The sequence below is a fragment of the Harpia harpyja genome, chromosome Z (genome assembly GCF_026419915.1).
Source record: "Harpia harpyja isolate bHarHar1 chromosome Z, bHarHar1 primary haplotype, whole genome shotgun sequence".
In the NCBI taxonomy this organism is placed as follows: Eukaryota; Metazoa; Chordata; class Aves; order Accipitriformes; family Accipitridae; genus Harpia; species Harpia harpyja.
This window is the reverse complement of record NC_068969.1, coordinates 106451927-106479441: the sequence shown is the minus strand read 5'-3', so window position 1 is coordinate 106479441 and position 27515 is coordinate 106451927. Positions and strand designations below refer to the sequence as shown.

The window sequence follows — 27515 nt, the reverse complement described above, 5'->3', positions numbered from 1 at the left end:
CCCTGCTCCAATGGAACGGCGGCGGCGGCCGCGGCGGCTTCGCACCGCCCGCGCTACCGGCCCCAGCCAGCCCGGCGCGGGCGCCCCGCCGCCGGCCCCGCTCCCGGTTCCCGGTTCCCGGCTTCTTCCCGGCTTTTTCCCGGCTCCGCCGAGCGCCATGGAGAGATAGCCGCGGCACCACGCAGGAAGGTAGGAAACCGTTCCCCGTCCTCACCCCGAGACGAACGCGGCTTCGCCGCCGCCCCGACGCCGCGGTGAGGGGCGCCCGGCTGCGGGCGGGCTACCGGCGCCGCGCAGGCAAAGGCGGCTCCCCCCCCACACCGCGGCTGTTTGCGGCTCCTACGGGGAAAAGCTGGGGCGGGGGGCCGGGGGGGTGCGTGTGTGTGTGTGTCCGTGTGTCCCCGCGAAGTAGCTGGCAGGGATTTGCCCTCCCGCTTCCCCCCGCCTAGCCTGGGGGTACCCGGTACTGCTCCCCCTTCTCCGCCCAGCGCGCCTCCGCCTTGCCCGGAGATGCTCGGGGGATGGACGGTGTTCCCGGGGTGGGATCTCTGAGCCCCTTCCCCAGCCTCCACAGGCGCTCCCCCCACACACACACTCCCCCACCTCCTCCGAATTTGGACACCCCCCACCGTCTCCGGCGGGAGTTTTCTGGAGAAAGGCTGGAACACCACCAGGCAAAGCGCCTCCCTGGCAGGGCCCCCTCTTCTCCTGGGGGGTCCGGGGAGGGAAAAGCTGCTCCCAATTACAAGAGGCGCGGAAAGAGATGCTTTCCCATGCGCGGGCACTGGCAGGGCTCTCCGCCTGCCTTACCCCTCCTTGCCCCGGGATGCTGTCTCAATCACAACTTCTCCGTCCTCTGCCAGCCCCTGCGGGTGCCCAGCCCCGGGCTGTTCCCACTGCCACCCTCGCAGCCTGGCTGTGTCACCCCCCAGGTCCCCTCCAAGCTCCAGCTCCCGGCTGGTGAAGGGTGTCAAAGGGGGCCACGGGGCTGAGCTTGGCTCGGACATTGCTGTCAGCAAACCAAGACCCCGCTGTGACAAGGCCTGGGGGTGCCTTGGAAATCTTGTTTTCCTTGTGCCAGGTCTCCATGGGGAGAAACCCAGAGCTACAGCAACTCGTGGATGTTTGGGCATGGCAACACCAGTGTTGGACCGACCAGCATTGGTGGCGTAGCCAGTGCCGAGCTGCCTGGCGCTGGCCGAGCGCCTCGGGTGCCAGGGGGTGCCCACTCCTTGCAGGCTGCAGCCACGTCTGGCCGCCGCGTTTGCAGGAGGAGGTGGGGTGTTTGCACTCTGCCTGTTTATAGGAGGGCAGGTCGCAGCGTGGTTACACACAAGGCTGCACAGAGCCCAGCACAGAGCAGAGGACCTTCATGGGGAGCTGTGAGCTGGCCGAGGTCCCTCCCGGGGCAGAGATGGGGACAGGACGTGGCCACAATGTCCCTCCAGCCCCCACGCACTCTCTGCTCCACCACCTTTTTTTGGAGAGTGAAAGGGGCCGTATCTCCTCTCTGGAGAGCTTTGAACTGACCTTGGCAGCCAAAGTTGGACTGGAGTCGGGGGGCAGGGGCTGAGCAGTGACAGCGGGGTGGTGCGCAGGGCTGGACGTCACCCACGGTGGATGAACAGGGGATGTGGGGTGCAGTAGGGTGGTGGGGAGGGGTCCCCGGGGCGTACAGCTGAAGGCGGAGGCTGCCTGCAGGAAGGTGGGAGAAGAGCAGCTAGAGTTTTGCCCTGCCTCCTGCTCCATGAACAGGAACCTCGTGGGGAGGGGAAAACTTGACTTGATTATATCTGATAAGCCACTTTTTCCCCATCCCAGAGAGCAGTCCCAGCAGTGGGGGGAGGAGGATGCTTGGCCAAGTGCGGGCCCTGTTTGTGAAGGATGAATGAATGACTCACGGCACGACGAGTCTCCCCGCCGTCTTCATCGTGGCAGCAGCAGTGGTTCCCTTTTGCAGCTGCTGGGTTTATCAGAAGCCGTCATGCTGGGTGGGCACCCAGGCAGCCCACACCTGCATCTCCTACCCCGCAGGTATCCTGCCTCCCCTGCCCTTCTCCCCTTGCTCGCCTGGACCATCCCGAGTGGGGAAACCCCCACGGACGGTGACAGCGCGCGGCACCCTCACCTGCCATGAGCTAGCTGAGCGCTCGGTTCAAACCCTCTCTTTCCACTCTGCTCTTGTTCAAAGGCAACTCCAGACTCTTCCTGCTCATGCAGGGCTCAACCTCCCTCCAGTTTCCTGCCGAATGCGTTCCTGGAGAGCTTATTCCCCCGTGGGTTTGTGCCAACATTGTGCTTTTAGTTCAAGACCTCTTCTCCCTCTCCGGTGTTTACCCTGCTGTATTTATAACTTCCTCATTAGGTTAAACAAGTCAAAGGATTCTTGCCTCCTCTTCTCCCATGGGTTTGGCTCTGGAGGAAAACCCCTCACGAGATGCTTCCCGCAGGAGGGGGCAGGTGCCGGCTTGCGGCTCTGCTTTTCTCCCTTCGGAAAATTTCGGCACCTCTCCCAGCTTGTTTCCCCTCTTCTTGTTCAGGCGTGGGAGAAGGTGGCTCTGCCCCTGCTGAAGATGTAGCCAAGGATGGAGCGTGGATGGGACAGGAGCTCTTCCCTATGGGCGATGTGCTGGGGCCTTGCCAGCATTTGGGATGCTGACACAAAGCCAGCATCAGGAATTAGCCCTGGGATGTCTGAGGTGACTCGCTGGGATGTTTAGAGAGCTTTTGGTTTTTCTAAGTGTTCCTGTGGTTACAACAGCATCGCATGTGTGAAAATCACCAAATCTCTCCGGCTGGGGATGTTGTGACCTTACGACCCGAGTTCATACCAGCAAATCTCTCTGCACCTCCTGGTGATGGTTTTCTCCTCCCATCCAGGCTGTGAAGGTGGGGAAGGGTGCAGATGCCTCACAGTTGTGGTTGAGTTGTCTTCTCCAACAGCCAGATTCCCATGGACCATTTCCATGGAAAAAGGAAAATTCCTCTGGAAATTAGAAGCAGGTTTGTGGTGTCAGGGATCAGCGTGTTAATAGGAATTATCTCTCGAATCTGGCTGCTTCCCAGGTTTCTGAGTCACCCTGGCACGGGAGTAGGATGGGGTGAGCTTCAGGCTCTTTTGGACAGTCACAGCACCCACAGCCCCTGGAGCATGTGCTGGGCGCTCCGGTACAGGCGGAGGGCTGGGCTGAAAGGTGCAATTCTTCCTTCTCTCCAGTGGTATGAGTCTGGAACATGGAAAAAAACCCTGGCAAACATCTCCTTCTCCTCTGGTGTTTGGGGTGGGGGAGGTCCAGGAGAAGAGGGACAAGAAGCCTGTCAAGACCTGATTCACCTCCATCCTACTGAGACCGTGCGCTGTGGTCACCTCTGACCAGCAGAGCTTGGACTTGCTCCAGCGGGGATTGGTCTTTGCTGAAAAAGCTTACGAGGGATTTCAGAAGGGTTTGGCCAGGGGGAGGGTCACGTTTGCCGCTGCCCTGCTCGTACACATTTCCTGAAGGTGCTTTCGGAGAAGGCAAGCAGGCTGGAGGGACCTCGGGTGAGACCTGGCATGGTCGGAGGTGGGGCTGGTCCATACAAGTGGCAATGGCCAGGGGACCGCAGCTAAGACTATGCATCAACCAGGAGAGGGGAGCATGCTGAAAGCATTTTGGAAATCAACCCGGGGCTCTCCAGAGGCTGCTCGGCTCTGGTCCCCTCCTCTCAATACAGAGACGGCCAAAATAGAAACAGCCTAATAAAAACAGTTACAGACCCGCAGAGATTGCCTTATAGGGAAAGGTGGAAAAGTTTAGGGCTCCTTCATCTAATGAAATCCTGATGGTGGAAGAAGGTCGTTTGGGCATCTTCTGGTTTACCCCACCTCCTAAAGTGAAAATAGGGGATGCCAAGCCTTGTTGAAAAGCTAACACTGGAGACTCACTGAAGGGAAGAGGGGATGGGAGAAGCTGCCAGCTTCAGGGGAACATCATGTCTGCGGCAGTTTGGGGAGGGTCTCCTGACTTCAGCAGAAAGGGACTGCACCGGAGTCCTGTCCCACCTTGGGAAGCCCCGAACAGGGCTCAGGTCTGCTGCCAACCATCCTGCTGGCAGCCCTAAGGGGTGTGGATGTCCCCGCAGAAGAGCACGTGGGAGGCAATGGGGCTGGCACAGCGTCCCTGGAGCACGTCTCTGTGGGCTGGTGCGGCGATGCCCATCCAGCTGTTTCCTTCACCTTCCTGTGCTTTGACCAGTCCCTTCCTTTGGGACTGAAAACCCCGCGTGCTTCATTCTGGCCAGACCAATAGCTGCAGCTGTATCCAGGGACCTCACCAGCCCCTCCGATGAAGGTTGGCATGGGCATCAGTGCCTCTTGAATTCAATAACACTGTGAAAGGCGTGATTCAGCCCTTGCCTTCCTGCAAAAGTAGCTAGGAAAAAACAAAAAGTGCCGTCATGCGGGGTCTCCATCATGGGCCAGCCCAGCACTGTGCTGGTGTTGCAACAGAGCTCCCAACAGCTGTGCTGTAACAGCCTTGCAAGGGTCCTCGGGGCTGGCTCGGCCGTGGTGGCCCAGCTTGGCTTTGCGAAAGCTGCTGTCACGCAGGGTGCCCGGCCCAGCTGGCATCTCCCCAGACTTTCTTGCAGGGCCAGGGCCAGTCTCCAGCCCCTGGGGAGGTCTGCAGGAGCTTTTCCTTTGCTTTCCATGAGTTTTGCCCGAGGCCTCAAGGCTTAGGAGGAGCTGGTGGACCCGACAAGCTATTGCTCCATCCTTGTCTTGCAAGGGCCAACACGCAACCCCAGGGGGGTTCCTCGGTGCTTCAGCTGTTTTTGATTTTTTTTAGCTCCTGCGAGGCTCCCAAGGGGCTTTTTCGTAGCTCCCCAAGGCTGCTCCACGCCATCCTGGCTTTGAGTTTTTCAGCTTTACAGCTGGAGCATGGCTGCACCCAGGGAAGCATCCCTTTTTCCTGGCCTCCCTGATGCCGTGCCTGGCTCTGTTTCCCCTCTCCAGCTGGGACTGTGCCCACAGTCCTTGCACCCCAGCACCCAAAATACAGCTTGGTGCCTTGGGCTCCCTGGCTGCTATGTTCCCCCTCCCTGCAGTGCCAGGGCAGGCGGTGCACGCAGCAGGCAGGATGCAGCCCCCCCAGTGCCTGCGACTGCGCAGGGAGCAGCCAGTGTGAACTCTGGAGGGGCTGATCTCCCGGAGCATCCTGTTGACACAGCTCTCAGTCTGCTGCACATCCCCATCCCTCCTTCCTAACCAGAGGCTGCAGATATGCACTGGGCTCTCTGGCAACTCTGACAGCTGGGCGGTTTGCCCTGGAGATGCCTTGGAGGGCTCTGCTCAGCCAGCAAGGCGCTGAGGTTTGGGCTTAGAGTGGTCCGGGAGGAGGATGATGAGATGCCTGGGCTTGGATGGAGCGGCAGCGGTGCTTGTGCTGTGCCTGGGATGGGTGAAGGACATAAGCGAGGCAAGGTCCATGGGGAAGGTCAACTTGGTTTTCAGCCCTGGGGTGCAGCTGGAAGAATGAGACGGGTGCTGGGGCATTGTGTCCTAACTGCATCCCCAGATGATGTCCCCATGAGACATGTCCCCAGGAGGGTGGTTAATGGTGAGCAGGTCCGGCCATGCACAGAGGATTTTCTTCCTCCAGTGCCTGGAAAGTTCCCTGAGAGCTTTTTTTCACTTACTTTCCCCATCTACCAAGGGCGGAGGGACCCTGCATTAGCATTTAACCCTCCTGGGGTGCACAGGGGACCTCAGCAGTGCTGCCGGCGACGTGGCTGCTGCATCTCCACCAGCAGCAGCGTTTCAAGGATGGCAGCAAATGCCTGTCCACCATCCCTTGCCGCAACCAGAGGAGGGTGGAGCGGAGCCGGAGGCAGCATTTGCGGCCAGGTCTATGAATTTCCAATTACCAGCTCGCCTTGCCACCGTGTGAGAGGTTCCTGCACCTAATTTTTGGTGAAACGATCCATTTTTCTCAGTAATTTAATAGCGTGGGCAGGCTGCTTGCTGACGGAGAGCCAGCAGCCAGCACCGAGGAGTCTGTGTGCCGGGCTGCCGGCCGTAACCACCTTCCCTGGGCGACGCAGGAATGCTGACCTAATAGAAAAGACATTTAAAGAGGAGTTTTGGAGTGTGGCTGGGCTCAGATTCGGCTCACACACACAGCTGCCGGCTGCAGCGGGGTCTCTCTGTGCCCCAGCAGGTCCCAGGCACCGGCACAGGCAGAGGGGACATCCCCAATGGGAGCTGGGCACCAAAGTACGAGCCCTCCCGGCTGTCAGTTGGCATAGCAGCTGCTTTATTTTCTCTGGAAGAAAAGGCTGCTTCAGGGAGGCTGTCGCAAGTTGTGAGCTGAGGCTGGGTTCAGCGCCCGGCTGTGGCTCTCCCAGGGCTGGAAAAGCCGTGGCTTTTCGCTCTGACATTTTCCAAATGAGATGTTTTGATTTTTTTTTTTTTTAATTTGATTTTATTCCCCACCCCAAGGTAATGTTTGGAAGCCAAATTTAGCTCGATTTAACTCAAACCATTTTAAAAAAGTAAAACCACCGAAAACTAAACAAGGCCTATCATTTAGAACAAAATGTTTTGGTTTTCATTTTCCTTTTGGCACGAAAAACACAAACTTTTTTTTTTTTCCATTTTCCTCTTGACCCACAAACAATTTTATTATATTTTTTTGTTCCTCCTGGTTGTTTCCCAAGACCACGTTGTGCACCGTGGCTGGGGGACAGCAAGCCCCGGTGCTGTTCCCGATGGGGCAGGGGTCCCAGAGTGGGTACTTCCCTGTGGAGGCGGGAGGGATTTTGCAAAGGCAAGCAGGAGCCGCTCTCCTCACTGCCAGCACTGACTCAGCTGAGAGCTCCTTGTGCAAAAAGGGAGGCCCCCCGGGCGTAGGGTTTGGGTTTGGGTCTGTCCTCTCTCTCCTAGGGCAATGTGAGCCCCGGGGCTGAGCCCCGCTGGTACCTGGGCTGGGCACGGCCGTGCTGTGGGTGCTGTGCCCCACTGCTGGGCATCCCCGCCGGGAAGGGTGAACTCTGGCATTGCCTTCTCTCCTTGTTTATTCAGGTTTAAAATTAATCTGACCTTCCCCGGCTCAGGCTTGTGCAAACATGGTGTGTCCCTGACTGGGGACCTCCTGCTGGCCCAAGGGGAGCCTTGTCTGTCCCCGGCTTGTGCCGTTACTGTCCCCGCTGGGTGAGGTCCCTGCTGGGACCTGGGTGCTGGGGGTGCTGGGTGATGGTGGGGCACCCACTCTTGCTGTCGGTGTGCCAGCTCCCTGCCGGCAAAGGCACCTCTGGCTGTAAATCAGTGCACAGTTAATCCTGCGGTGCAAGCTGCCAGGAGGCTGGGTGCCCAGATCTGGCATCTCTGGGCTGGGTGAGGGGTGGCTGCGATGCCTCCATCCTGGACAGAACCCCACGTGCCGGAGCCAGCGATCGTTCCCCCAGCCTTGACCCCCTCCATTGCCTGGTGACCCAGCCCTGCGTCTTCCATCCTTTGCCAAACCTCAGCTCTCCGCTCTGCCCCAGCCTCACCGGGCTGTCAGCCTGGCAGGGAGCAGGGAAGGAATGATGGGGAGCAGTGCCGGGGCCAGCCCTGGTGCAGAAGCGAGCACCCGACTCATCCGCCACCTGATTTTATTTTATTCCCCTCTCAGTGCCTCGCTGCATACCACAGCCGTGCTTTTTATAGCCCCCAGCTGCAGCCTCGGCGTGCTCCCGGCCAGTTCCCCGCTGTGGCCCCGCTTGCTCGGTGCCAGCAGCCCCGGCCGGCGGCGAGGCGGGGGGGATGGACGACATCCCCGGGGTCCCCGTGGCGGTTCAGCAAGAGGAGAGCGCGGGCTGCGGAGGAAGGCAGATAATTAAACCCTAACCCGGAGCCACGCTCCCGTGCCGGCGGAGGCGTTTAAAGAGCCGCATTAGTCACCCCCGTCGCAGCCGGCGTGTGCTGTGTGCCAGGTCGGAGGCGAGCGGCGGTGGCCCGCCCCTCACCGTCCCCTCTGGTGCTGCCACGGGGTGTTTCCAGCCTGCCAGAGCCACCGGTTCCTTCCCTGAGCCAGTTTGTCGGCAGTCCCCCCCTCCATCCCCAATCGCCTCCCCCCCGCCCCAGGCTCTGGCGGGGTTGCGTTGCTGTGAGAGAGGTTAGAGGGAGGGTAGAGGTTCCTGCCTGCTCCCCAGGAGGGCTTTTACGAGTGCCTGGGGCTTGCCGCCACGTTTCCGCATCCTGCAGCCGTTTCCGTGGGGGGGATGCTGCGCTTTGGGGTCCGGAGCGAGGAGGAGATGAGATGCGCGGTTCTGTTGCAGGCTGAGTGCCTGGAGCATCCCTCCGTCGGGATGCGGGGTTTTGCAGAGCGGGGGGGGGCGGCCGGCCAGCGGGCAGAGAGCGAGCATCCTCGCTGGGAAGCAGCGGCCGGGGGGGGGGGGGGGGCGGGAGCCGGCGGCTCCCTCCCCATACTTTCTCCAGACGTGATTTCACCGCCGCGGGGAGGGAGCGCGGCCAAGGGACGGTTCCTGCTCTCCCCGTCGGCACCCGGCTCGCTTGCCGGGGCATTAGTCATTTGGGCCGTGGCTGGGGACGGGGTGTGCCTGGGGTCCCCACAAGCTGGGGGGACGGGGGGGCTCGATGACCCTGCGCTTTTGGGATGCTGCCAGGGAAAAGGCTGAGGGAGGGAGGGAGGGATGGGGGGGCTTCTGGGCTCGCAGCCCACTGTCCCCCTCCTCGCTACCCTGGCGGGGGGGGGGCAGAGGGCAGCAGTGAAGCCAGATGTGCGCCGGGCATCTTTGGCTGAGCAGGTGGGGCCGGGACAGGGCCACCTTTGCTGGGCTGACGCCTGCAGCTGCTCCCCAACCTCATGGGGTGACTTTTCGGAGCTGGGCATGGCAGCAGGGAGGCAGAGGAGATGCTGTGGGGAGGCAGCATCCCACTTTGGGGATGGATGTGGGGAGGTGTCCCAAGGAGGGGACTTCTGTGGAGGTTTGTGGGTCCCTGGGGATGAGGAGATACTCCAAGGTGCCAGGGAGCCATGCAGGACCCTGCCACGTCCCCTTGCCCTATGCGGGCACCGGGGGTGTTGGGCGCCTGGGGCTAATTTTAAACCTCGGCCAAAACACCGTCCAGTTTGTTCTGCCTCCGGCAGGGAGGCAGGGAGACAGGGAGAGGCCAGGCAATGAAATACCGGCAGTGCTGCCATGTGGCTGCCGCCAAGCAGCCAGGGCTGGGCAGCCTTGCCTGCACGCAGGCAGGGCAGTGGGCAGGGGAAATCAGGGAGCTGCGGGGGTGTGGAGGAAGGGTCGTGCAGGGGTGCTGGGTTTTCCAGAAGTGCCAGCTGTAATTTTAACCTGGTGCGGGTGGTTGTAGAGGGGACACTTCCCAAATCTGCTCCCACCCGAAGGTGCTGGGCTTCACCCCATGAGGGTTGGGATCTCACCAGTAGCACCCCAGTCCTTGGGCAAGCTGAGGGTGGCCGGGGGGGCTGTGGGAAGGGGGAGCTGCTCGTGCTGCCGGCCAGGTGCCGAGCATGCCGGGAGAGGGGAAAGCCTTGGAGACTCGTTCTGAAACAAGGCTGCCCTTTTATTCTCCTTTACGCCTGCATTTTAATATCCACAAACACCCCTCCCTCCCCGGGCTGCTGCCAGTGGAGCCTGTATCGCCTGTGCTTGGCCTGCTGAGAAACCCTGGCCAAACCCTGGGCCCCAGCATGGGGAGAACATTATTTTTCCCCCCTCGTTTTTTTTAATATATGTTTTCTATAGCTCTAATTAGACGGGCTTGAGCCCCAGCCAAGGCAAACACACCTGGGGGAGCCTCGCCTTAAAGACCCCATCTGCTGTGTCGGGGGCTCTGCTCCCTGCACAGCCACTGCCTGGCCCCTTTATAGGGGAGGGGGCTGCTGGGGGGGGGGGGTAGGACCGCTCCCACACCAAGCCACCGAGCAGCCTCTGCGGAGGAGGAGAGCCCAGCAAGGCAGCGTGAGGAGATGGTGCAGAGGCAGCGGGGGCACCCAGTGGAGCCCTGTCCCACAACAAGACCCTTGTCCAGCGTGGAGCTGAGGTATCCCCCCCCAGCCAGTGCTGCAGCGGTGGCACAGGGCTCTGTGCCTGCCAGGGCAGGATGCTGCGGGAGGGGGTGCAATGGGTACCAGAGAGGTTTTGCTCTCCTGGGGTGACAGTATGGGTGCATCAAGGGGTCACAGACCCCAAAATCTGTGTGTTCCCTGGGAGGGAGGATGCAGGGGCTCCCCATCGTGTCCGGGTGTGTGTCGGGCTGCAGGACCACCTACCCGGTGACACCCATCCAAGGACCTTTCGGGAAAGCGAGCAGGGGACATCAGTGTGCCAGGCCACCACAATGGCTTGCACTGACAGCCAAATCCATGCTGGGCTGAGCTTCGGGTGCTTCTTCCCAAGACTGCTGGCTTTTTTGTGGGGCTTTTTGGCTGGGCATTTCTTCCTCCAGTTGTTTCAGGGGCCACCCCTGGTGCCCCATTGCTAGCAGGCGGAGCAGTGCTGGCACCCCCACGCCAGGGTCCCATGGGTTTCACAGCACATCTGTGCTTAGCCAGAGCCAAGAGAGCAACTGGGGGTCTCTGCTTGCTCACATTGAGGTCCCACCTCTTCTGGGACTGGGATGCACACCCTGACAGTGTGATGTGGTCCAGGGAGGAGCAGCACCCTTGGGTGGCACCCAGCACCATGGCTCATCCTTGAGGACATTTCCTCCTCCCTTCCACATGCCGTCTCCACAGGGCTGTGCAGGGGACAGTGCTGTGCACCACTCCATCCTCAGGGACTGATGCAGCACACCATCCCCTCCTTTGCTGTCTGCCCAAGCAGGGAGCAGGTGGCACCGAGCAGGCATCACTGCTGCAAACTGCCTTCCCGGTGCCCGGGGTGCCGTTGACTGCTCCGAAGAGGAGCTCCGGCAGCTGCTTCACCCTCTCCCCTCCGGCTGGCTCTGTGGAGATACCACCTGCAAAGGGAAATACTGTGTGCTTTGGGATGCACACCCACCCAACCGGTGCACCCAAGCACTTTGCACAAGCATCGCCATCTCGGGGCAATAGTAACTGTAGTGGCAGCTTAAAATATAAAAAGTAGGATCCAGCCTCACGAGGACCTGCTGGCTCCGTTCAGGTGATGGGCTGGGCTGGCGGGGTTGTACAGGCTGGGACATGCCTCTGTCCCCCTCTGGCAATTGTGCCAGGCTGGAGGGTTTCCCTGTGCGTGGGGGGGCTTTGGGGCACAGTGGCTGCTGGTCCTTGGTGCCTCCAGCCAGAGCCAGGGCTGTGCAGAGGGCAGTTTGAGTGTTTTGCGAAGGATTTCAGAGCTGCCTTGGCCACCAGTCAGAGCAGGCTGCAATGGGAACATTTCGAAATTCTTTTGGACGAGGAAAATTCCACGGGCAGCCCCCCTCCGGAGAAAGTTTGGGATGGCTGAAATGTTTGGAGTGAGAGGCTGCTTGCTTTTGTTTACTCTGAACTATAACATTGGGCGGGGAGGGATGGGTTGGGGGGGAACCCAAAAGGGGAAAAAGAGACAATAGGAGCCTGTAAACAGAGCTGGCCTGGAGTGGGGCTGGGGCATCTCTCCAGCATCGTGGAAGGAGATGTGTCAGCACGCTCACCGCATTGCCCTGCTTTCCCCCTGCTCGGATACGATCACACTTAATCTTTCAGGAGAACTTGGCTGGTTTTTTTTTTCCCCCAGCAGAAAATGAGCTGGATGATGTTTTTCCAACCTTCTCAACTTAGGCAGGGTTCAGCCCCCAACCCCTGCCCCTGTACTGCAGCCCCCAGCCTCAGCGGTGGGCTTCTGCCCCAGCTTTTCCCTACTTCTTGCCACTTCTCCACCTTTCCTTCTGGCTTGGGGGCTGCTGTCTGATTGACCTAGCATGAGGCGGGGGGCACAGATGCTGCTGCAGCAAGGTGTTTCCCCAGCCTCCATCCCTGCCATGTGCCTTGCACCCTGCTGCATCCCCTGGGCTGCCTCGCTTCAGCAAAGCAGGCAGGGTTGCCTCCAAGCATGGAGAAGACAGGCCATGGTTATCCCACTGGGTGCCAGAGCCTGGCACTGGCACCCACACATCACACATTGCTGGGGGTCTGCAACTGCCATCCTCCCCCCATGCAGGGACACTGCCAGTGGGGTGGAAAGGGTTAACGGGCCACCCTTTGGTGGTGGCTTTATTTGGCCTCCCAAGTGGCCCTTAATGACACCTGAAATCCCTCTCTGGCCCAAAAGGGATGTTGTTTTGCAAAAGGAGTGACAGCAAATTGCTAGCTGGGGGAGCGTACGGTGAGCTGTTTATTTTGGCCCGGCCGCCCTGCAGCTTTTTGGCTGACCCGGGCACCTTCATGCCTCGGGGATGGAGCTGAGCCCGATGGCTTCCAGGCACCAGCCAGCACGGGGAGGGATGGGGGGGAGCACTGGGCAGGGGGATGCTGTGGGGCCCCTCTCCTGGTCAAGGTTCCCAGCTCCAGGCTGGAGTTCATCAGGAGGAGCTGGGCTTGCATGGAGCGTTCACACGTATGTACATTTATATGTCTGCCCCCTAAATATATGGATGCATATGCTTTTGTATCAGCTCCAGGGCCAGCCTATGGAGGGAGTTTGTTCTGGGGGATGCAGCGGCTAATGGGGGGTTGAAATGTTGGGGCGCAGTCTAGTACCCAGCTGCCCCATCGGGCCGGGAGCTGCGGCTTCACCAAAACCTCTGCCAGGCTGGGCTGAGCCCAGGAGCAGAAAAATATCCCAAATCCTAAAACGTTCCTGGGACAGGAAAAGCCTTTCCCACCCTGCTCTAATCACAGGGTGGCCCAGCTCCCTGCCAGCGGGTCCCACCCGTGTCCCTGGATCTGGCACGGTGCCCGTCCCCATCCAGCAACCCTGTGCCGAGGACAGTGGGGATGCAGCCCCTGCCACGACTCCATCCCTCCATCCTAAAAATAATCTCTCAGCTGTAAAGAAACCCACCAGTGCTACAGCTACAGCACCAGTGGGTTTCTTTACAGCCGGGAGATTATTTTTAGGAATTTCTCCAGCACATGGCTTTGCAGGGGGGAGCATGGGGATGGGGACGGGGGCAGGGGGCCCTTCTCTCCCCCCTCCGAATGCAACGCTGCCAGCTGGCATGGTGTCGGGGCTGCTGGCTGCTAACAGAGCCCTCGCTGTTTTGGCCCTTGCTGATGCCTCCGGTTACAACCAGGAGCCAGAGACTTCTCCTTCCCGCAGGATGGAGCAGGGGAGGGTGGAAATTGGGGCATTGGGGTGGGAGTTCCCAGATGGGCTAAGAGCAGAGTCTGACCTCCACAAAGCCACCAGCATGCCGAGGTATGTGGTGGCTCCCTGGCCTCCCAACACCAGGTCCTGCTAGCAGCTGCTGGCCCCACAGAGGAGAGAGGTGACCCTCGGGATATGGGAGGGGAGGGGTTGGGCTTGGCTTTGGACACCAGTGGGGCTGTGGTCAGCCGGGCATCGCCAGGGGATGTCGGGGCCAGGGAGGTGGGTTGGTCTGGGTTGGATGGAGATGTGCGTTATACCTGGCTGTGGAGATGAACTGATTCCCTGGGTAGCGCTGAGGTTAACACTGTGTTTGGGCTGAGCTTGGGTTAACCCCACATTTGGGTTAACGCCACTCCTGAGCTGTGCTGTGTTTAACCCAACATTTGGACTGCATAACCCCATGTTTGGGCTGTGCTGGGTCTAACCCCACATTTTGGCTGAGCTGGGTTTAACCCCACTTGTGGGCTGAGCTGGATTTAAGCATGCATTTGGACTGCACTGGACTTAATCCCACTCCTGGGCTGTGTGGGGTATAATCCCATGTTTGAGCTGCCCTGAGTTAAGCCCCACACTGGGACTGTACTGGACTTAGCCCCACGTTCAGGTTGCACGCGGGGTTTATTGGACTGCGCTGGCCTCACAGGGAAAGGCTGCAACTGGTTTTACTGGTTTAACTGGGATAATTCCAGTGTGCTGGGGTTGCACTGGCTGCTCAGATCAGCCTGGCATAGTGCCCACCCCCCAGCCAGCATGGGGGCCCATGGGTGCTCAGCACCCCACTGAAGCAGTGCAGAGAATAGCAGCCCTTTTTGAGGTTCCCCAAGACACCAGAAGGGGCTGGGGACAGCAAGTGGGGCTCTCCCCTTTGCCTTGGGGAGCATTAACCTGGCAGTGCCCAAGGTGGGCGAGAAGTTGCCCCCAGGTGCTGCTGGTGGTCCTGGGGACTGTGAATGGCCCCAGTGGCCCTGGAGATGGTGGAGGACATGCTTCCCTCCCTGCCAGCACCCATTGCTGGGCTTTCTCCGGGCACCCAGCGGCTGGAAGGCTGCCAGCTGTGTTTAGGGGACAGGCATGGCTGGTTGCAGGGGACCATCCCAGCAGCAGAGTCGAGGGTCCCCCTGCCCCAAAGGTGCATATTGATGCAATGATGATGGAGGTCACCAATGCTGCAGGGGTGGGATGCTGCCAGGTTTCTGGGCAGATCAGTGGCCACAGGGATGGACTCAGGCCCCGCTGCGGCTCCTCAGAGTGGGGCAAGGCACTTCTTTGGGGCTGCCAGGAGGAGAGGGGGTTAGTAGGGCACTGTGCTCCCAACCCTGCAGGAAAGCAAGAACAGGGGAATTCCTGCTGCTTCAGAACGCCACTGCCCTTGCCCAAAGGCAGGGTTTCCCACAGCGGGCACTGACAGAGAGGAGGGTCTGGGGTGCGGGGCCGGGGATGCTCCTCCAGCGCAGGGGCAGGAGTACAGTGTGATGCCATCTCTAGGGCATTAAGAGCCAGCCGGTGTCAGGCATCACCCATTGCAGAGTGGCTTTTTGCAGGTGGGTGACTGAAGCAGCGCCCAGCACGCAGCAGGCAGAGCTGCCAAGTGTTCTTGGATTGTTTTATTTGCCACATCTCTATTGCAGTGAAGCTGCCCTGGACCACTGGGGAGAAGTTAGGAGGCACCCCAGCTTTCTATGCTCAGTGGGCAGCATCCTGTGTCTCCCCGCTGCCATCTTCAGCCCTGCGGCTGGTATCATCTGCTTGTGTGTTTCCAGCCACCACCCCCAGCTCTGCATGCGGCTCATTCTCTTTGAAAAGCAACTTCAAATGAAGCAAAGCAAAAAAAAAAAAAAAAAAAACCAAAACCCACTGTCTTTCAAAGCGCTGAGCGCAATGGAAAGTTAGCCTCCCCCAGGAATCTGTGCTGGGCTTTGCCAGGCCACGGTGGCGCATGGCACAGAGCGGCTGTGCTGGGGGGACTGTCACACCCCACGTGGGCATTGGTACCGGTGCACATGGCTGTGATTTTGGGGGATGTTTTGGCTCACAGTGTTTCAGTTTGGATGCAGGAATGGGCTCACAGCAAGATTACTCCCCACAGCTCCCCAAAACTTTTGGATCGGCTCAAATGATGCCCAGCGGGACAGCAGGATTGGTGCAGGATGGAGAGTGGCACCTTGCATTTCTGGCTTACATCCATGGGTGCCACGCACAGCCTGGTCACCCTGGCCATGGCGGTGACGAGAGCATCCCATGCCGAGGGAGCAGAGTCCAGCACCGTTGCCCTCCCTGCTGGGGCCAAGCCACAGCCCCAGGCTGGGCTGAGTCCCTCTGCCCCGGCTGTGGCCGCGGAAGGTCACCCAGCCCCAGGCGGGCAGCAGATGCCTCTTGGGCTGGGATTAGCATGTGGGGAGGAAGAAAAGCTCCGATTGTTCCTTCTGTCCCGGCTCAGCTCCAGGACCACTGTGCCGGGACTCCCTGTCCCCGGGATGTGTCACTGCTGGTGCAAGCATAGAGGGATGCTTTCTCCGCCTGTGTGCCCATCCATGGGGCTGCAGAGCTGCTAAGGAAGGTGGCCTGGCAAAGCACGTGCATGTGCATTCATTTGCACGTCTGTTTTCCCCTCGGTGAGTGAGTTTGGTTGCAGAAAGTACAGGGATCCTTTCTGGGCAGGCTGTTTTGCAGCACTGCCTGGCCCGGAGCGCCTGGCCCCCTGCCATGCCACTGCACCCGGGGCATGCGAGGGCTCCGGGTCTTCCCCTGCTCTGCGGCTCCTTCTCCTTTTGTTTGTGGCCTTTGGGCAGGCAAGGAAGGGCTTGCCCTGTTTATTTTCTCTGTGGTGATGCTCAGTCATGGCTAGGTTTTGGCAATGCTCAGGCGGGTCATTTACTAAGACAATGTGTGTCTCAGTGCTGCCTTCCCCTATGCAGGGGTGGGCAGCTGCCCAAAAGAGCCCATCCAAGGCAGGGGAGATCATGGGATGCTGGAATGAGGATGGGGAGTGCTGGGTGGGGGCCTGGGACAGAGGGTGCTGAAGGGTGGGAGGGTGCAGGGTGGCCCTCAGGGTGAGCAGTGGGGGACCACTGGGAGGTCGTGGTGGAGATCAGGGGTTGGGATGCAGCTGGGGATGGGGTCTGCAGAGATGCCCTCTGCTACCACATAGGGGTCTGGGGTGCCTCTGGGTCTGTTGGCAATACCACCTGCAGCCAGGCTGGCCAGGCAGGGCTTATGCCATTCCCCAGGGACGTTAGCAGCAGCTGGCTGCAAATCCCATGCCTCCCAGCAATTCCCTTGTCCATGCAGGGAAAGATGCGTTTCAGCATTGTGGCTGCAGGGTCATTTTTCCAGACTGGCCTTGAACCAGTCAGTGGCCCTGAGACCTAGCAAACTCATGTCAGCAGTGAGCCAGTGTCCAGAGCATATCCCCCTGACACAGAGCGGCACAGTGGGCGATGGGTGCAGCAGCTCTGCCTTCACCCTCCGCAGCGTTTGGACAAAAACCCAGGGTGGTTGGGAGAAGTGATTTTATTTTAAAACTATTTTTCTCTCTCCACACTAATACACTCTCCCTTCTCCCTGACCCCACCACCCCCAGCACCATCCTTTTAACTCTGGCCCACATGGTGTTTGGAGTTATTTTCGATTGCTCCTTTTAAATGTATTTTAACTTTTTTTTTTTTCCATCGCCAAAATATTTTACTTTCAGGTCGAATGTTCCCAGTTAGTTACCAGCATAGTTTTGGCAGGGACCTTTTAACTGATGTTTCTTGGGAATGTTTCTACGGATTGTTTGGTAGGAAAAGCTTATGACAGTCTCATGAAATTATTTACATTTAGGGCTTGTGTTTGAGGCTGCCTCACATGTTCAGGACAGGATTGATGTGGGGTGCCGCATGTCTTCCCCCCTGCACTCACTGGGTTGCAGCACACTGCCTTGTAGCTCTTATTTCCTTTGCCATGCGGTTTGGTCTGTGGCCATAGGCACCTGCCCACAGGAGAGGAAGAGGCAGCTGCTCTGGGGTGCCTTTGCAGGGCTGGAGCATCCCTCCCTGGAGCCCCTCGGCTGTTGAACCCTGGGTGACTCGGGGGGTCATGGGTTTACACCCACGAGCTCGCAGCCTGTGTTTGGGGCGGGCAGGGAGCTCACTGCCTCCTGTGCCCTCACACCCTGCCCGCCTGCAGCTGGGAACAGAGCCTGACAATATGGGTGTAAATAAACAGGCCTGCCCACTTGTGAGGGGTGGGCAGGGGGCTCTTCCAGGGAGAAATGACTCAGCTGTCTGTGCCTGCTGGGGGCAGGCAGGGCTGGCTGATAGGGACAGTGTGATGCTGCTGATACGGATGGCATTGTGCTGGTCAGGACGGATACCCTGAGGTGATGCTGGCTGGCACAGACAGGGTGATGCTGGCTGGTACATGCAGAATGATTCAGGCTGGGATTGATACCTCAGGGCAATGCTGGCTGCTATGGACAGGGTAATGTTGGCTGAGTAGGACAGGGCGATGCTGGCTGATATGTGCAGAACAATGTACGCTGGGATGGACACCTCGGGGTGATGCTGGCTGTGATGGACAGGGTGATGCTGACTGGCATAGACAGGGTGGTGATGGCTGTGCTATGGTGGGGAGACCCCAGTCTGTGGCTGCGGTTGACCCATGAGGAGTTGGGTGCACACCCCTGACTCAGCATCCCCCTCACTTCTCACCTCAGACCCACTGGTGATCTCTGAGTGGGAGGAAGGGATTTCAGGGCCTTTGTCCCTGGGTCCAGAGACCCCAAATGGCCTGGAAGGGCACAGACCTGCACAGACCAGCCTTCAGAGGGTGCAGGGATGGGTAGTGACATGGGACCCCCAGCCAGCCTCACTCTCAGTACAGTCTGAGCTCTCACATAGCTGCTCTCCCTGGCTGTGTGAGCCTGTCCAGATCTAACTGCTGTCTCCTGCCATGTAAATACAGGCCAGAATTTCTCCTGGGTCCCTTTCTGCTCCAGCAGGTCCTGTCCAGACCAGTGCAGGTCTCTGGACCACCCTGGGGCTGGGAGCCAGCCAGGGCTTCTGGCACAGGACTGCAATGGCAAAGAGCCCTTAATCCTGCCAACCCACACAGCCCCGAGCTCCTGGTCAGTGTTTGCCCTTTGCATCCCCCCGCCAGGCATGGGGACTTCTTGGCAGCCAGGGACCAGCTGTGACAGTGGCACAGACCGTGCCAGCTGTCCCGGCTGGGGTCCCGGTGGTACGGTCCCTGTGATGTCCCCGGCAGGATGGGGCGAGACAAGAGGAAGATGCGGGGTCCATGGTCCTGCAGGGATGCTCTGTGCTGTGGATGCTGCTGGCCATCCCATTGCAGGGGATAACACCCTCTCCCTCCCCACTCTGCCTCCTCCAGATGCACAGTCCCATCCCAGGCCTGGGCAGGGTGATGGTGTTCCTCGCGGCAGCTCTGGCATCAGCCTCCCTCGCTGTCCCTGAGGACAGAGAAGAAGAAGGTGAGCCCCGCCTCAAGCCCCCCACCCCCCCCACCCCCCCATGTCCCAGGTATGGAGACCCTGGGGGCACCCCGTTCCCCCCAGACAGGCACAGACCTACCAGAGTCAGGGTGTACGCGAAATGCAGCCCCATGGCAAAGGGGTGTCCTCTGGCCAGCACCCCCCTGCAGCTGCCCATTGCCCAGCCCCGATTGGGACCAGTCCTTCCCAGTCCCCCCTGGTGGTACTTGCATGAAGCAAGACCCCAGAGCCAGCACCCAGCTCCCCAGGGGGGTACAGCCCCAGGCTGCCCACCTTGACCCCCAGCCCTGGCATGGGGTGGCATGGCATGCTAACACTCATCTGGGGATGTGTGTGTCCCTCCAGGTGTGCAGTATGGACAGGTGGGGACAGATGTGACCCTGTCGTGCGCCGGTGCCCACGCCGGGTAGGTCTTTTCCATGCACACCAGGGGATTTATCCGATGGGATGGTTTACAGGGTGGGCCTGGGGCGATCCCACCATCCCTGTCCTCTAACATCACATGCCTGGTCTCTCCTTCCCAGCTCGCCAGTGCAATGGAGACGGGCAGGTGCCGCGGCGCTGCCGGAGGGCTCAGCCATCTGGCAGGGAGCCCTGGTGCTGCCGCATGCCAGCTTGGCCACCGCAGGAACCTACAGCTGCCACGGCGAGGACGGTGGCCTCCTGCATGCTGTGTCCCTGCAGCTGGGGTGTGAGTAGCATGTCTGCGGGCTGGGGTGTGGGGGGTATGCGGCCCCACCGGCATGGGCCAGCAGTGCACTCACCCCCGGCAGGGGCTTGCCAAGAAGGGACTTTACGGTGACGCAGGGGTCCCTGCGTGCCGGCTGGGCTGCAGGACAGGGGACCCCTGGCTGACTGTCACTTCCCCCTGGATCTCAGACCTGCCGGGAGTCCCCTTTGTGTCCTGCAGAGCGTCTGACTATGAGAATTTCTCCTGCTCATGGACCTCCAGTGTGGAGACCTTCCTCCCTACCAGATACATCACCACCTACAGGTGATGTAACCCTACAGGGCACAGGCTGGGGGGTTTATGGGGTAAGCCCTGGGTCCCGGCCAAGGATAACCACCAAATCCTGCTGGCCATCTGACCCACACCCTGGGTTCACCTCCTGCCCCAAGGACCATGCTGCACCCTGGAGCAGGTCATGTTTTGGGGTGAGCAGACACCGAGCATTTGCTTGCTCCAAGGGGGGCCACCCAGCAGCATTGAGGGGCTGGCACAGGCAGGGTCCCTCCCTGCCGATGGCTCTGCCAGCTCCAGAGGACCTATAAGAGAGAAGCAGGTCATCTGCAAGCCGCTGAGTGCTTCGGCATGCTTTGGGATGAAAGGAGCCCTGACAGCATCACTGCTTCTAATTATCCCAGCAGGCCAAATTAGCGGGCTGCTTTGAAGTCAGCTGGAGCTCATAAAGCACAGCCATGCTGAAAGCTGCAGAAGGAGCGGGAGGGGGTTGGGTTGGGGGGGGGCAGCGGTGGCGGCGGGGGGGCTGTGTGGAGCATCAGGGGCTTGGGGGGAAGCAGGGGGCTTGGGGGGGGCCGTAGGGGAAGGGGGAAGCTAGTTACCTGGGAGCTGCTTTTATCACTGTTCCCATACCTGTGCTGCTGCTGCGTGATGAAACCCCAGGCAGGGGAGGGGGTCCTCTGGGGAAGACCTTCCTGGGCACTTCAGTGTCTTGTTCCCCTGGGACACCCAGCTCCTACTGCCAGGCTGCTCACTGGCAGGGCTGGGCACTGTTTTATCTCTGTCCCCTGTGCCGTGTCACCTTGTGCATCAGTGTGTGAGTGGGGGGCTGCTCAGCAGTGCAGAGACCCCTGTCCCTCCTCTGGGTCATGGTGGGGTTGGCTTCATGCTGTCCCCTCATCCTCACCGTCTGCTTTTCCATTTCTCTCCATGGCAGGAAGAAATCGCTGACGGGTGAAGAGAAGCGGAGGTAGGACTGACTACCACCCCAGTCCTGCTTCCTTCAGACTGGCCCCCATCCCGAAGGTTCTGCCACTGTCCTCAGCAGGGTCACCAAAGTGAGGGCTGGGGGTGCCCATGGGGGAGCCAGCTACCTGGACCTGGGAGAAGGGTTTGCCCCAGGGAGGGACCTTCCCAGGAGGGACTGTGGGGTGAGGGTGGGGGTCCCTTCAGTCATGCCCAGAGGGACATGCCAGACTCTGGAGGGGTGACAGCAGCTGAGCTGTAACAGGAGCTGCCTCCTCCACCAGGCTCTTGGCATGGGGGTCTCCCTGCATGGCACCTCATTGGCAGCACCAGGAAACTATGCATGGCAGATGGGGGAGATATCTCACCACCTTGCCTCCCCGTCTGCAGGAACAAGAATGGGCACATGGGGCCGTGCCTGCAGGATCCATCCCGCCCCGGCACCTGCACCGTCCATGGGTCAGAGTTCTGGAGCTCCTACCGCCTGAACATCACCGAGGTGAACCCCCTGGGCTCCAGCTTCCGCCTCCTTGACATCACCATGCAAGCCATCAGTGAGTCCCCATCCATCCATCTATCCGTCCCAGTGTCTGTTCGTCCCACAGGCATCCAGCCCTGGGCAGCAGCGAGGAGCCCAACACCCCTATGCATAGCAGTCCAGTGTGACAAGGGCTCCCTGTCCTCTCCCATGCAGTTAAGCCGGACCCTCCAGAGGGCTTGGTGGTGGAGCCCATCCCCCGGGCCCCACGGCGGCTCCATGTGAGCTGGAAGTACCCTTCCTCCTGGCCCAAGGAACCCCACTTCCAGCTCAGGTTTCGGCTCCAGTACCGGCCCGTCATCCACCGCTCCTGGTCTGTGGTAAGTGGTGGGTGAGGAAAGCCAAAGCCAGTGTGGGAGTGGGGTGGGCACGAGGCCAGGGAGGGCAGTGAGGGGTGCACTCTCCTGCCCCACAGCTCCCCTCTGCCTGGCGCAGGTGGAGACGGTGAACCTCTCCGAGGTGATCACAGATGCCTTTGCTGGGCTGGAGCACGTGGTCCAAGTCAGCGCCAAGGATTTCCTGGATGCGGGGAACTGGAGCGAGTGGAGCGCCGAGGCCCGGGCGACGCCGGTCAGAGGTGCGAGGGGGACAGGCTGAAGCCCCCAGCATCCCTACCAGGTTGTGCCATCCCTCCCCAAAGCCCCTCCAGCACCCTGGGCTGCCCTTCTCCAGCCCCTTCCTCATGGCATCCATTCCCACAAATATCACCCAGAGCAAGCCCCCCTTAAAGTAGACCCAGAAAGCTGGTCCTCTGCACCATCCAAAAACTGGCCCCACGGTGGGAGACAGAGCTGCAAGGGGGCAAAGCATCTCCAAGCCCCACAGCAGGCTGCAGCCGTACTGCTGCCATTTGGGGATTGCTCCCCACAACCTCGGGGCAGAGCAGGGCTCCCATAGCACTGCTAGCACCCCAGGGGCACCCTTGGGCTCGTGAGACCCCTGGGGCACAAGGGCACACTTCTTTGCTCCTCTCTGTGGGTCCCTGGGGTGCTGCCCATGATTTTGGGTGAGTGATTCCCGTCTCCCCTGTCCTTCCAGACCCAGCCACTGTGGCAAGTGAAGAAACCACTACAGACACCAGCCTGGAGAGCCTGGCCGAGGAGCCCTCCCAGGCTCCCAACCCTGAGCCCATCAGTGAGTAGACCTGGAGGTGGTGGGCAGGAGTGGGGACTGCCTACAGACAGCTGCCTGCCTCAGCACACGTGTGGCTGAGAGTGACAGGAGGGGTCTCTTGCCCCATGCCTGTGTGTGGCTGGGGTGCTGGGGTGTCCAGAAGCTTGCAATAGGGCCCCCCGGGTGCCCAGGGGCTGTGGCATCCCTTGGCCATGACAGTCTCTCTGTCCCAGACCACAGTGACCCCCTGGAGAAGACAGCCGTCCTGGTGTCCCTTGGGATCTTTGCCTTCTTTGTCCTGGCTGCTGTTCTCGTCATCACCATCCTCATCTGGTAGGTTGGGTCTTGAGAGGGAGTGGCCTGCATGATTGCTATTCCCATCCCACTCTGGCCCCTGAACCCTCACCATGGGGTGTCCCATGTCCCTGCAGCCCTGCTCTGGTCCCTGCCCGAACAGACTTGATGCCAGCCCCATCCCCGTATGATGCCTCATCCCCTTGCACCCCTACCACATCAACGCCTCTTCCCAGCACACCCCACTGGCTGCAGTACTGCCCAGCCTGCCTAGGGTCTTTCTGATGAGCCCACATCCATGGGAGGTTTCTCTGTATCCCCCAAAGATGATGCTGCTACTAACTTTCCGCCAAATGCTCCTGCCTCACTCGTGCTCCAGAGTCAGTGCAGAGACCCCTCCATATGCCTTTGCCCCCTGGGAGTCCTGCTCGTGGCCACTGCCTGCTGGTCCTGTCCCTGGGTCCCCTCTCATCCTGCCATGGCTGGGCTCTCCCTGCCATGCTGTGGCTCTGCTGTTGGTCCCTGTCCCCATCCCAGCCCTGCTCTGTCTCATGACCGGCTCCTGCTGTAGCCCTGGAGCTGACCTGCTGGAGTAGCTGGGCACAGCTGGATGGGGATGCAGAGTGGGCTTGCCAGGGATGCAGAGCAGGATCACCAGGGATGCTGGCAGTGCTGGTGCCCACGGTCCTGCTTGGGGTCCTCAGCCACTGTTGCTCTGTCCCCAGGCTCCGGGTGAGGAAACATGGCAAGGACAAGACCAAACCCCACAACTTCTTGGTTGCTGCCACGCACTTGAAGGCACTGCCGAGTGAGTCAGGGTGAAGGGGGGTAAGGAGGGGAATGGGGGGGGGGGGGGGGGGGGAGGTCAGTGCCCTCCCTGACCCCCTGCCCTCTCTCTCGGCAGAGGCCCAGATCCTGTAGTGAGCCCTGGCTGATCCCCGTTCCCTGCACCCGCTCACCCACGCGTGGGGCTTGATGCCACTGCTGGCACCCAAGGACCCCACTCCTCCTGGGTCGCCCCATGACCGTGGACATTGCTGGAGCCCCCAGCACCCTGGGGGTGCAGGATGAACCCTAAGGAGAGAGGCTCTGCTCCCAGGAGCTTTGGGCTGCCCGTGCCTGCCAGGAGCCGGCTGGAGGTACCTCGGACTCAAGGCGACAAGCCAGACCCACCACCCGGCGCTGCTGAACACATGGGGATGATGATGCTGAGCCAGGCCCACTTCACTGCCTAGTGTCAAGGGGGACCATGGGTGCATGCTTCTGGGGGTGCCGGGCATCAGTGGGCAGGGGATGCTGAGCCCTACCCGTCACCCCCCACCAGCCACCAGCAGGCAGAAGGAACCCCCCTACCCCATCCCTCTGCCCCACGCTGTGGCTGGACGAAGCAATGATGCCAATAAAGGGGATAGCATTGGCACTGCCCAAGCAAGACCCCCTTGCAGATGGTGCTGGGCCAGGGAAGAGGTGAGTGGCACCGGGTGAGATGCCAGCTTGGGGATGGTCCTTGCAGGACGTGCACAGGCAGCAGGGCTGGTCTCCAAACAGGTCGGCCCCCTCCCCAGGCACCTGGAGGGGCTGAGAGAGACCCTTGCCCGGGCCAGCCCTTGCTGGGTGCCAGACGAGGATGCAGGCAGCTGCCTGCGACATCTCGCCTGACCTCGCCAGCCTGGCAGCAGGGACAGGACCCTCTGCACAGCCCCCCTCACTCAGCATGTGGCCCCCTCCCCACACCTCTACCCGGCCCCTCTAATGGCTTCCATGTGTTGGCACCTCCCGACCCGGTGCTCAGCGCCAGCAGCCCAATGAGATCCAGATGGGGCTGGATGGAAATTCAGGCAGCGGTGGCGCGGGGAGTGCAGGGAGCAGAGCCAACGCGGGGTGGGTTCCTGCGCCCACCCTGCCAGGGAGATGTGTCACTCCCGGCTGGGCCCCGGGGCTGCCCTTGAATCTGGGGTGCAGAGAGAGCCTGGAGGAGGGAGACCTCCTGAGAGGGTTCTCGTGGGGACTGGGTTGGAGGGGACTGGGGCACGGCTGTGCCTTTTGCAATGGCTTGTGAGCCCACGGACCCCTCTGCCCTCGCTGGCTGCCCCTGCGCTCCCACCCCGTGTGCGGGGGCATGGGGGCTGCCTGTGCTAGTGCTTGGCTCTGTGGGGTCCCAGCCCCTTGCTGTCCCTGGTGAGCACACTCACCCTGGATGGGGGAGATGGGGGTCAGCCCTCCATTTACAGTGTTCTACTAGGGTGGCATCCTTGGACAGAAAAGGGCTCTCCATGGAGCAAGTAAGGCAGGTCACCAAGCTGGGGAGGTATAAGGGGCCAGATCCTGCCTGGGCTTCTGGGCCCAACAACCACATCCCCTCTCCCAGGTGCATCCCAGAACTTGCCAGCTCCAGCTGTGTCATGCTGCCATCACCTGCTGGACTCTTGTCCCCAGCATCCAACCCAGCCAGCACCCTTTCTGATGTGTCCTGGTCACCCTTTTCTCCCCTCAGTCCCCAGCATGGCTTGGAAATCTGCTCTTACTGCCACCAGATCCCACTCTGATGCCACTATGGAAGGGATCAGGGCTGTGGTTGTCCATAGGATGCTGTTGAACATGGGTGATGTCCATCCTATAGCTGTGGCTCCAGCATTTGCAAACTGAGCTCAGTGTTTTCCCAGCACCTGGTGCTGGTTTAGAGGCTGATGGCTGCTTGAGACACAGGAGCGTAATGGCCAGAAAATGGGAGAGACCATGAGCTGGCAGCTCTGGCCCCCATATCCTGCCTGCTTATAACCTCCAGAAAGTCCAGGCCTTCTCCAAATAAAAGGGGGTTGCTGCCGGCCAGAGGGACTAGAGACCACTGGAGCCTCGCACATCCACAGGGGAACGTGTGCCTGCATTGTGCAGGCAAGCTCAGGTGGGTAGAAGGGAAATGACAGGCAGAGGGTACTCATAGCTGCGCTGTCCCCATGTGCCAAGCCCTGTGTCCCCTTCCTTAGCTGGGGCTTGCCTGGCCGGGCTGTGGGGACACCCAGTTCTGGTGACCAGGGCAGCTTGAGGGTAGGAGATGTACATCTGGTCCTCATCACCACATCCTACTGCCCTTGGCCCTGGAGGGTGACCCCTTTCCTCTCTGGTGGAAGCTTTAGAGACAGGACTTGCCACTCGTTTGGCAGCTGGAGATACCAAGAGCAGGCAAGACGTCTGCATGCCACCGTAAAGTTCTGCCTGCCCACACTGCGGCTGCCTGCTGGGATTCCCCATGGCTCAGCTCCCTGCTCCAGCAGCCTGTAAATGTCACACACGGGCATTGGGAACTCCAAGGAAGCAGCAAGTTCAGCACTTGGGGGGACTAAGGATGCTTGGTGCTGGGTGCTGCACTCCCAGCTGCCCAGGGGAGTGTGCCCTGGTGCTCGACATCATAGGCAAACAGGGCTTTCCACTGGACCAGTGAAGATGCAAGGGGAGGGCTGGGGTGAACAGCAATCTGGGATAAAGGAGAGGGCTCTAGATGCCAAAGTCAACTTCGCCTTCAAGCTGTGGAGAAGAAAAACAGGAAGGGACCATGAGAGCAGTCCCAGCGCCGGCACCTCCCTGTCCCACCGCGGGGCCAGGGCACTTCCTCCAGGGCTCGGGCTTTTTGGTGGCTTGTGCAGCTGCTGAGCGAGCAGGAGGCTTCCTGCTGCAGGCTGGAGCCCTGCCTGGACGCACCCTGCCCGGAGTAGGCAGAGGCACTTCCAAACTTGCCTTGCTGCTGTATCCCACCCTCCCCAGAGCGGATGCTGTGCCAAGATCGCTGGGGGAGCTGGTATAAGCTAGGCCTGGGGATGCTGAGGCTGTGCCAGGACAAAGCAGGCTGTGGGCTGCATCCACGAGGAGCAGCAATTGGTCCAGCTCCCTGGCATGGAACAGGGACCAGCCCAAGCCCAGCAGGAGAAAAGTGCAGCAGAATATGCCGTGGGTCCTGCTGGGGGTACAAAATTTCCAGCAGGCAATGCCACATGCCAGGGAAGGTCCCCACCACTGAGGTGCAGAAAGGTCCGTGTCCAGGTCTCCATCCAGCGCAGAGCGGCCCCATCCAGAGCATCTCTCAGGCAAGGGCTGGGGTGCACCAGCCGCTCAGCTGTGTGCAGGGCTTGTTTGGGAAAGCAATAGCCTGGGCAAAAGCTTTTGCAGGAGGGCACTGGTTGTGGACTGTTGTGCAGCAGTGCCTGGGCTGCTTGACTGCCACCAACCCTGCCAAATAACTGAGCTGGCCCTCAGGCCTAACCTCCTCCTCTCCCTGCCTTGCTGCCAGGGTCAGCCCGCATTTTGCAGGGGAGGAGGCAGGTTGCACAGGACTGTGAAGCAAAACAGTCTCAACTTACCTCTCATGGCTGCTCCTGCTTCCTTCTGCACCACATCCTGAGCCAAGGAAAGAAGTAATAGCAGCTCCAGCAGATCATGGAAGCCATAGGGGCATGAAACATATATATGTCACGAGGCAAGGGAGAAAGGAAAGGGTACATATACAGTCAGTGGTTCAGTCAGGGAGGGAAGGATGCATGGATCGAGGGAAGGAGCTGTGCAGATGTATAGATGGATGCAAGGATCAGTTGGCAGAGGGGGGAAGGGTTGGATATATGGGTGGATGGATGGATGCATAGGCAGTTTGGACACCCAAATACCGTCCTAAGCATCAAAGATGCTCATTATGCAGGAGCTGTCTTGTGAAGATGGCTGGGAGGCCAAGTATATAAGGCTGGCAAAGGGAGGCCCATGGGCAGAGCAAGGACAGTGTTTGGGAACAAGTCCCACATGTGACCCATGCATCCAGTCCCCATGGAAGTGGCATCACAGCTGACAAGAGGAGACAGAGCCTAAATTGTTACCAGTGCAGGTCCCGACAG

General features: G+C 60.2%; 1 protein-coding gene across 2 annotated transcripts; it reads left to right on the top strand.

Moving 5' to 3' along the window:
* Positions 1–27515, top strand: IL11RA (interleukin 11 receptor subunit alpha). Of its 2 annotated transcripts, none has more exons than XM_052778573.1 (13): positions 1–189; positions 18649–18748; positions 19115–19175; positions 19294–19460; positions 19649–19763; positions 20668–20700; positions 21087–21250; positions 21391–21554; positions 21670–21811; positions 22273–22368; positions 22581–22680; positions 23367–23449; positions 23546–27515. In XM_052778573.1, exons 2-13 carry the CDS (start codon positions 18649–18651, stop codon positions 23560–23562), a joined length of 1242 nt encoding a protein of 413 aa, XP_052634533.1. In that variant the 5' UTR covers positions 1–189; the 3' UTR covers positions 23563–27515. The 2 variants fall into 2 exon arrangements, with proteins under 2 accessions (XP_052634533.1, XP_052634534.1); XM_052778574.1 differs by lacking the exon at positions 1–189 and adding an exon at positions 13314–13393.

What these genes read in the sequence shown, in the direction of transcription:
- IL11RA (XM_052778573.1), top strand. Translation starts at nt 18,649, where the DNA reads ATGCACAGTCCCATCCCAGGCCTGGGCAGGGTGATGGTGTTCCTCGCG. An exon ending in TGAGGACAGAGAAGAAGAAG is followed by an intron (nt 18,749 to 19,114) that starts GTGAGCCCCGCC and finishes GTGTCCCTCCAG; the next exon opens with GTGTGCAGTATGGACAGGTG. An exon ending in TGCGCCGGTGCCCACGCCGG is followed by an intron (nt 19,176 to 19,293) that starts GTAGGTCTTTTC and finishes TCTCCTTCCCAG; the next exon opens with CTCGCCAGTGCAATGGAGAC.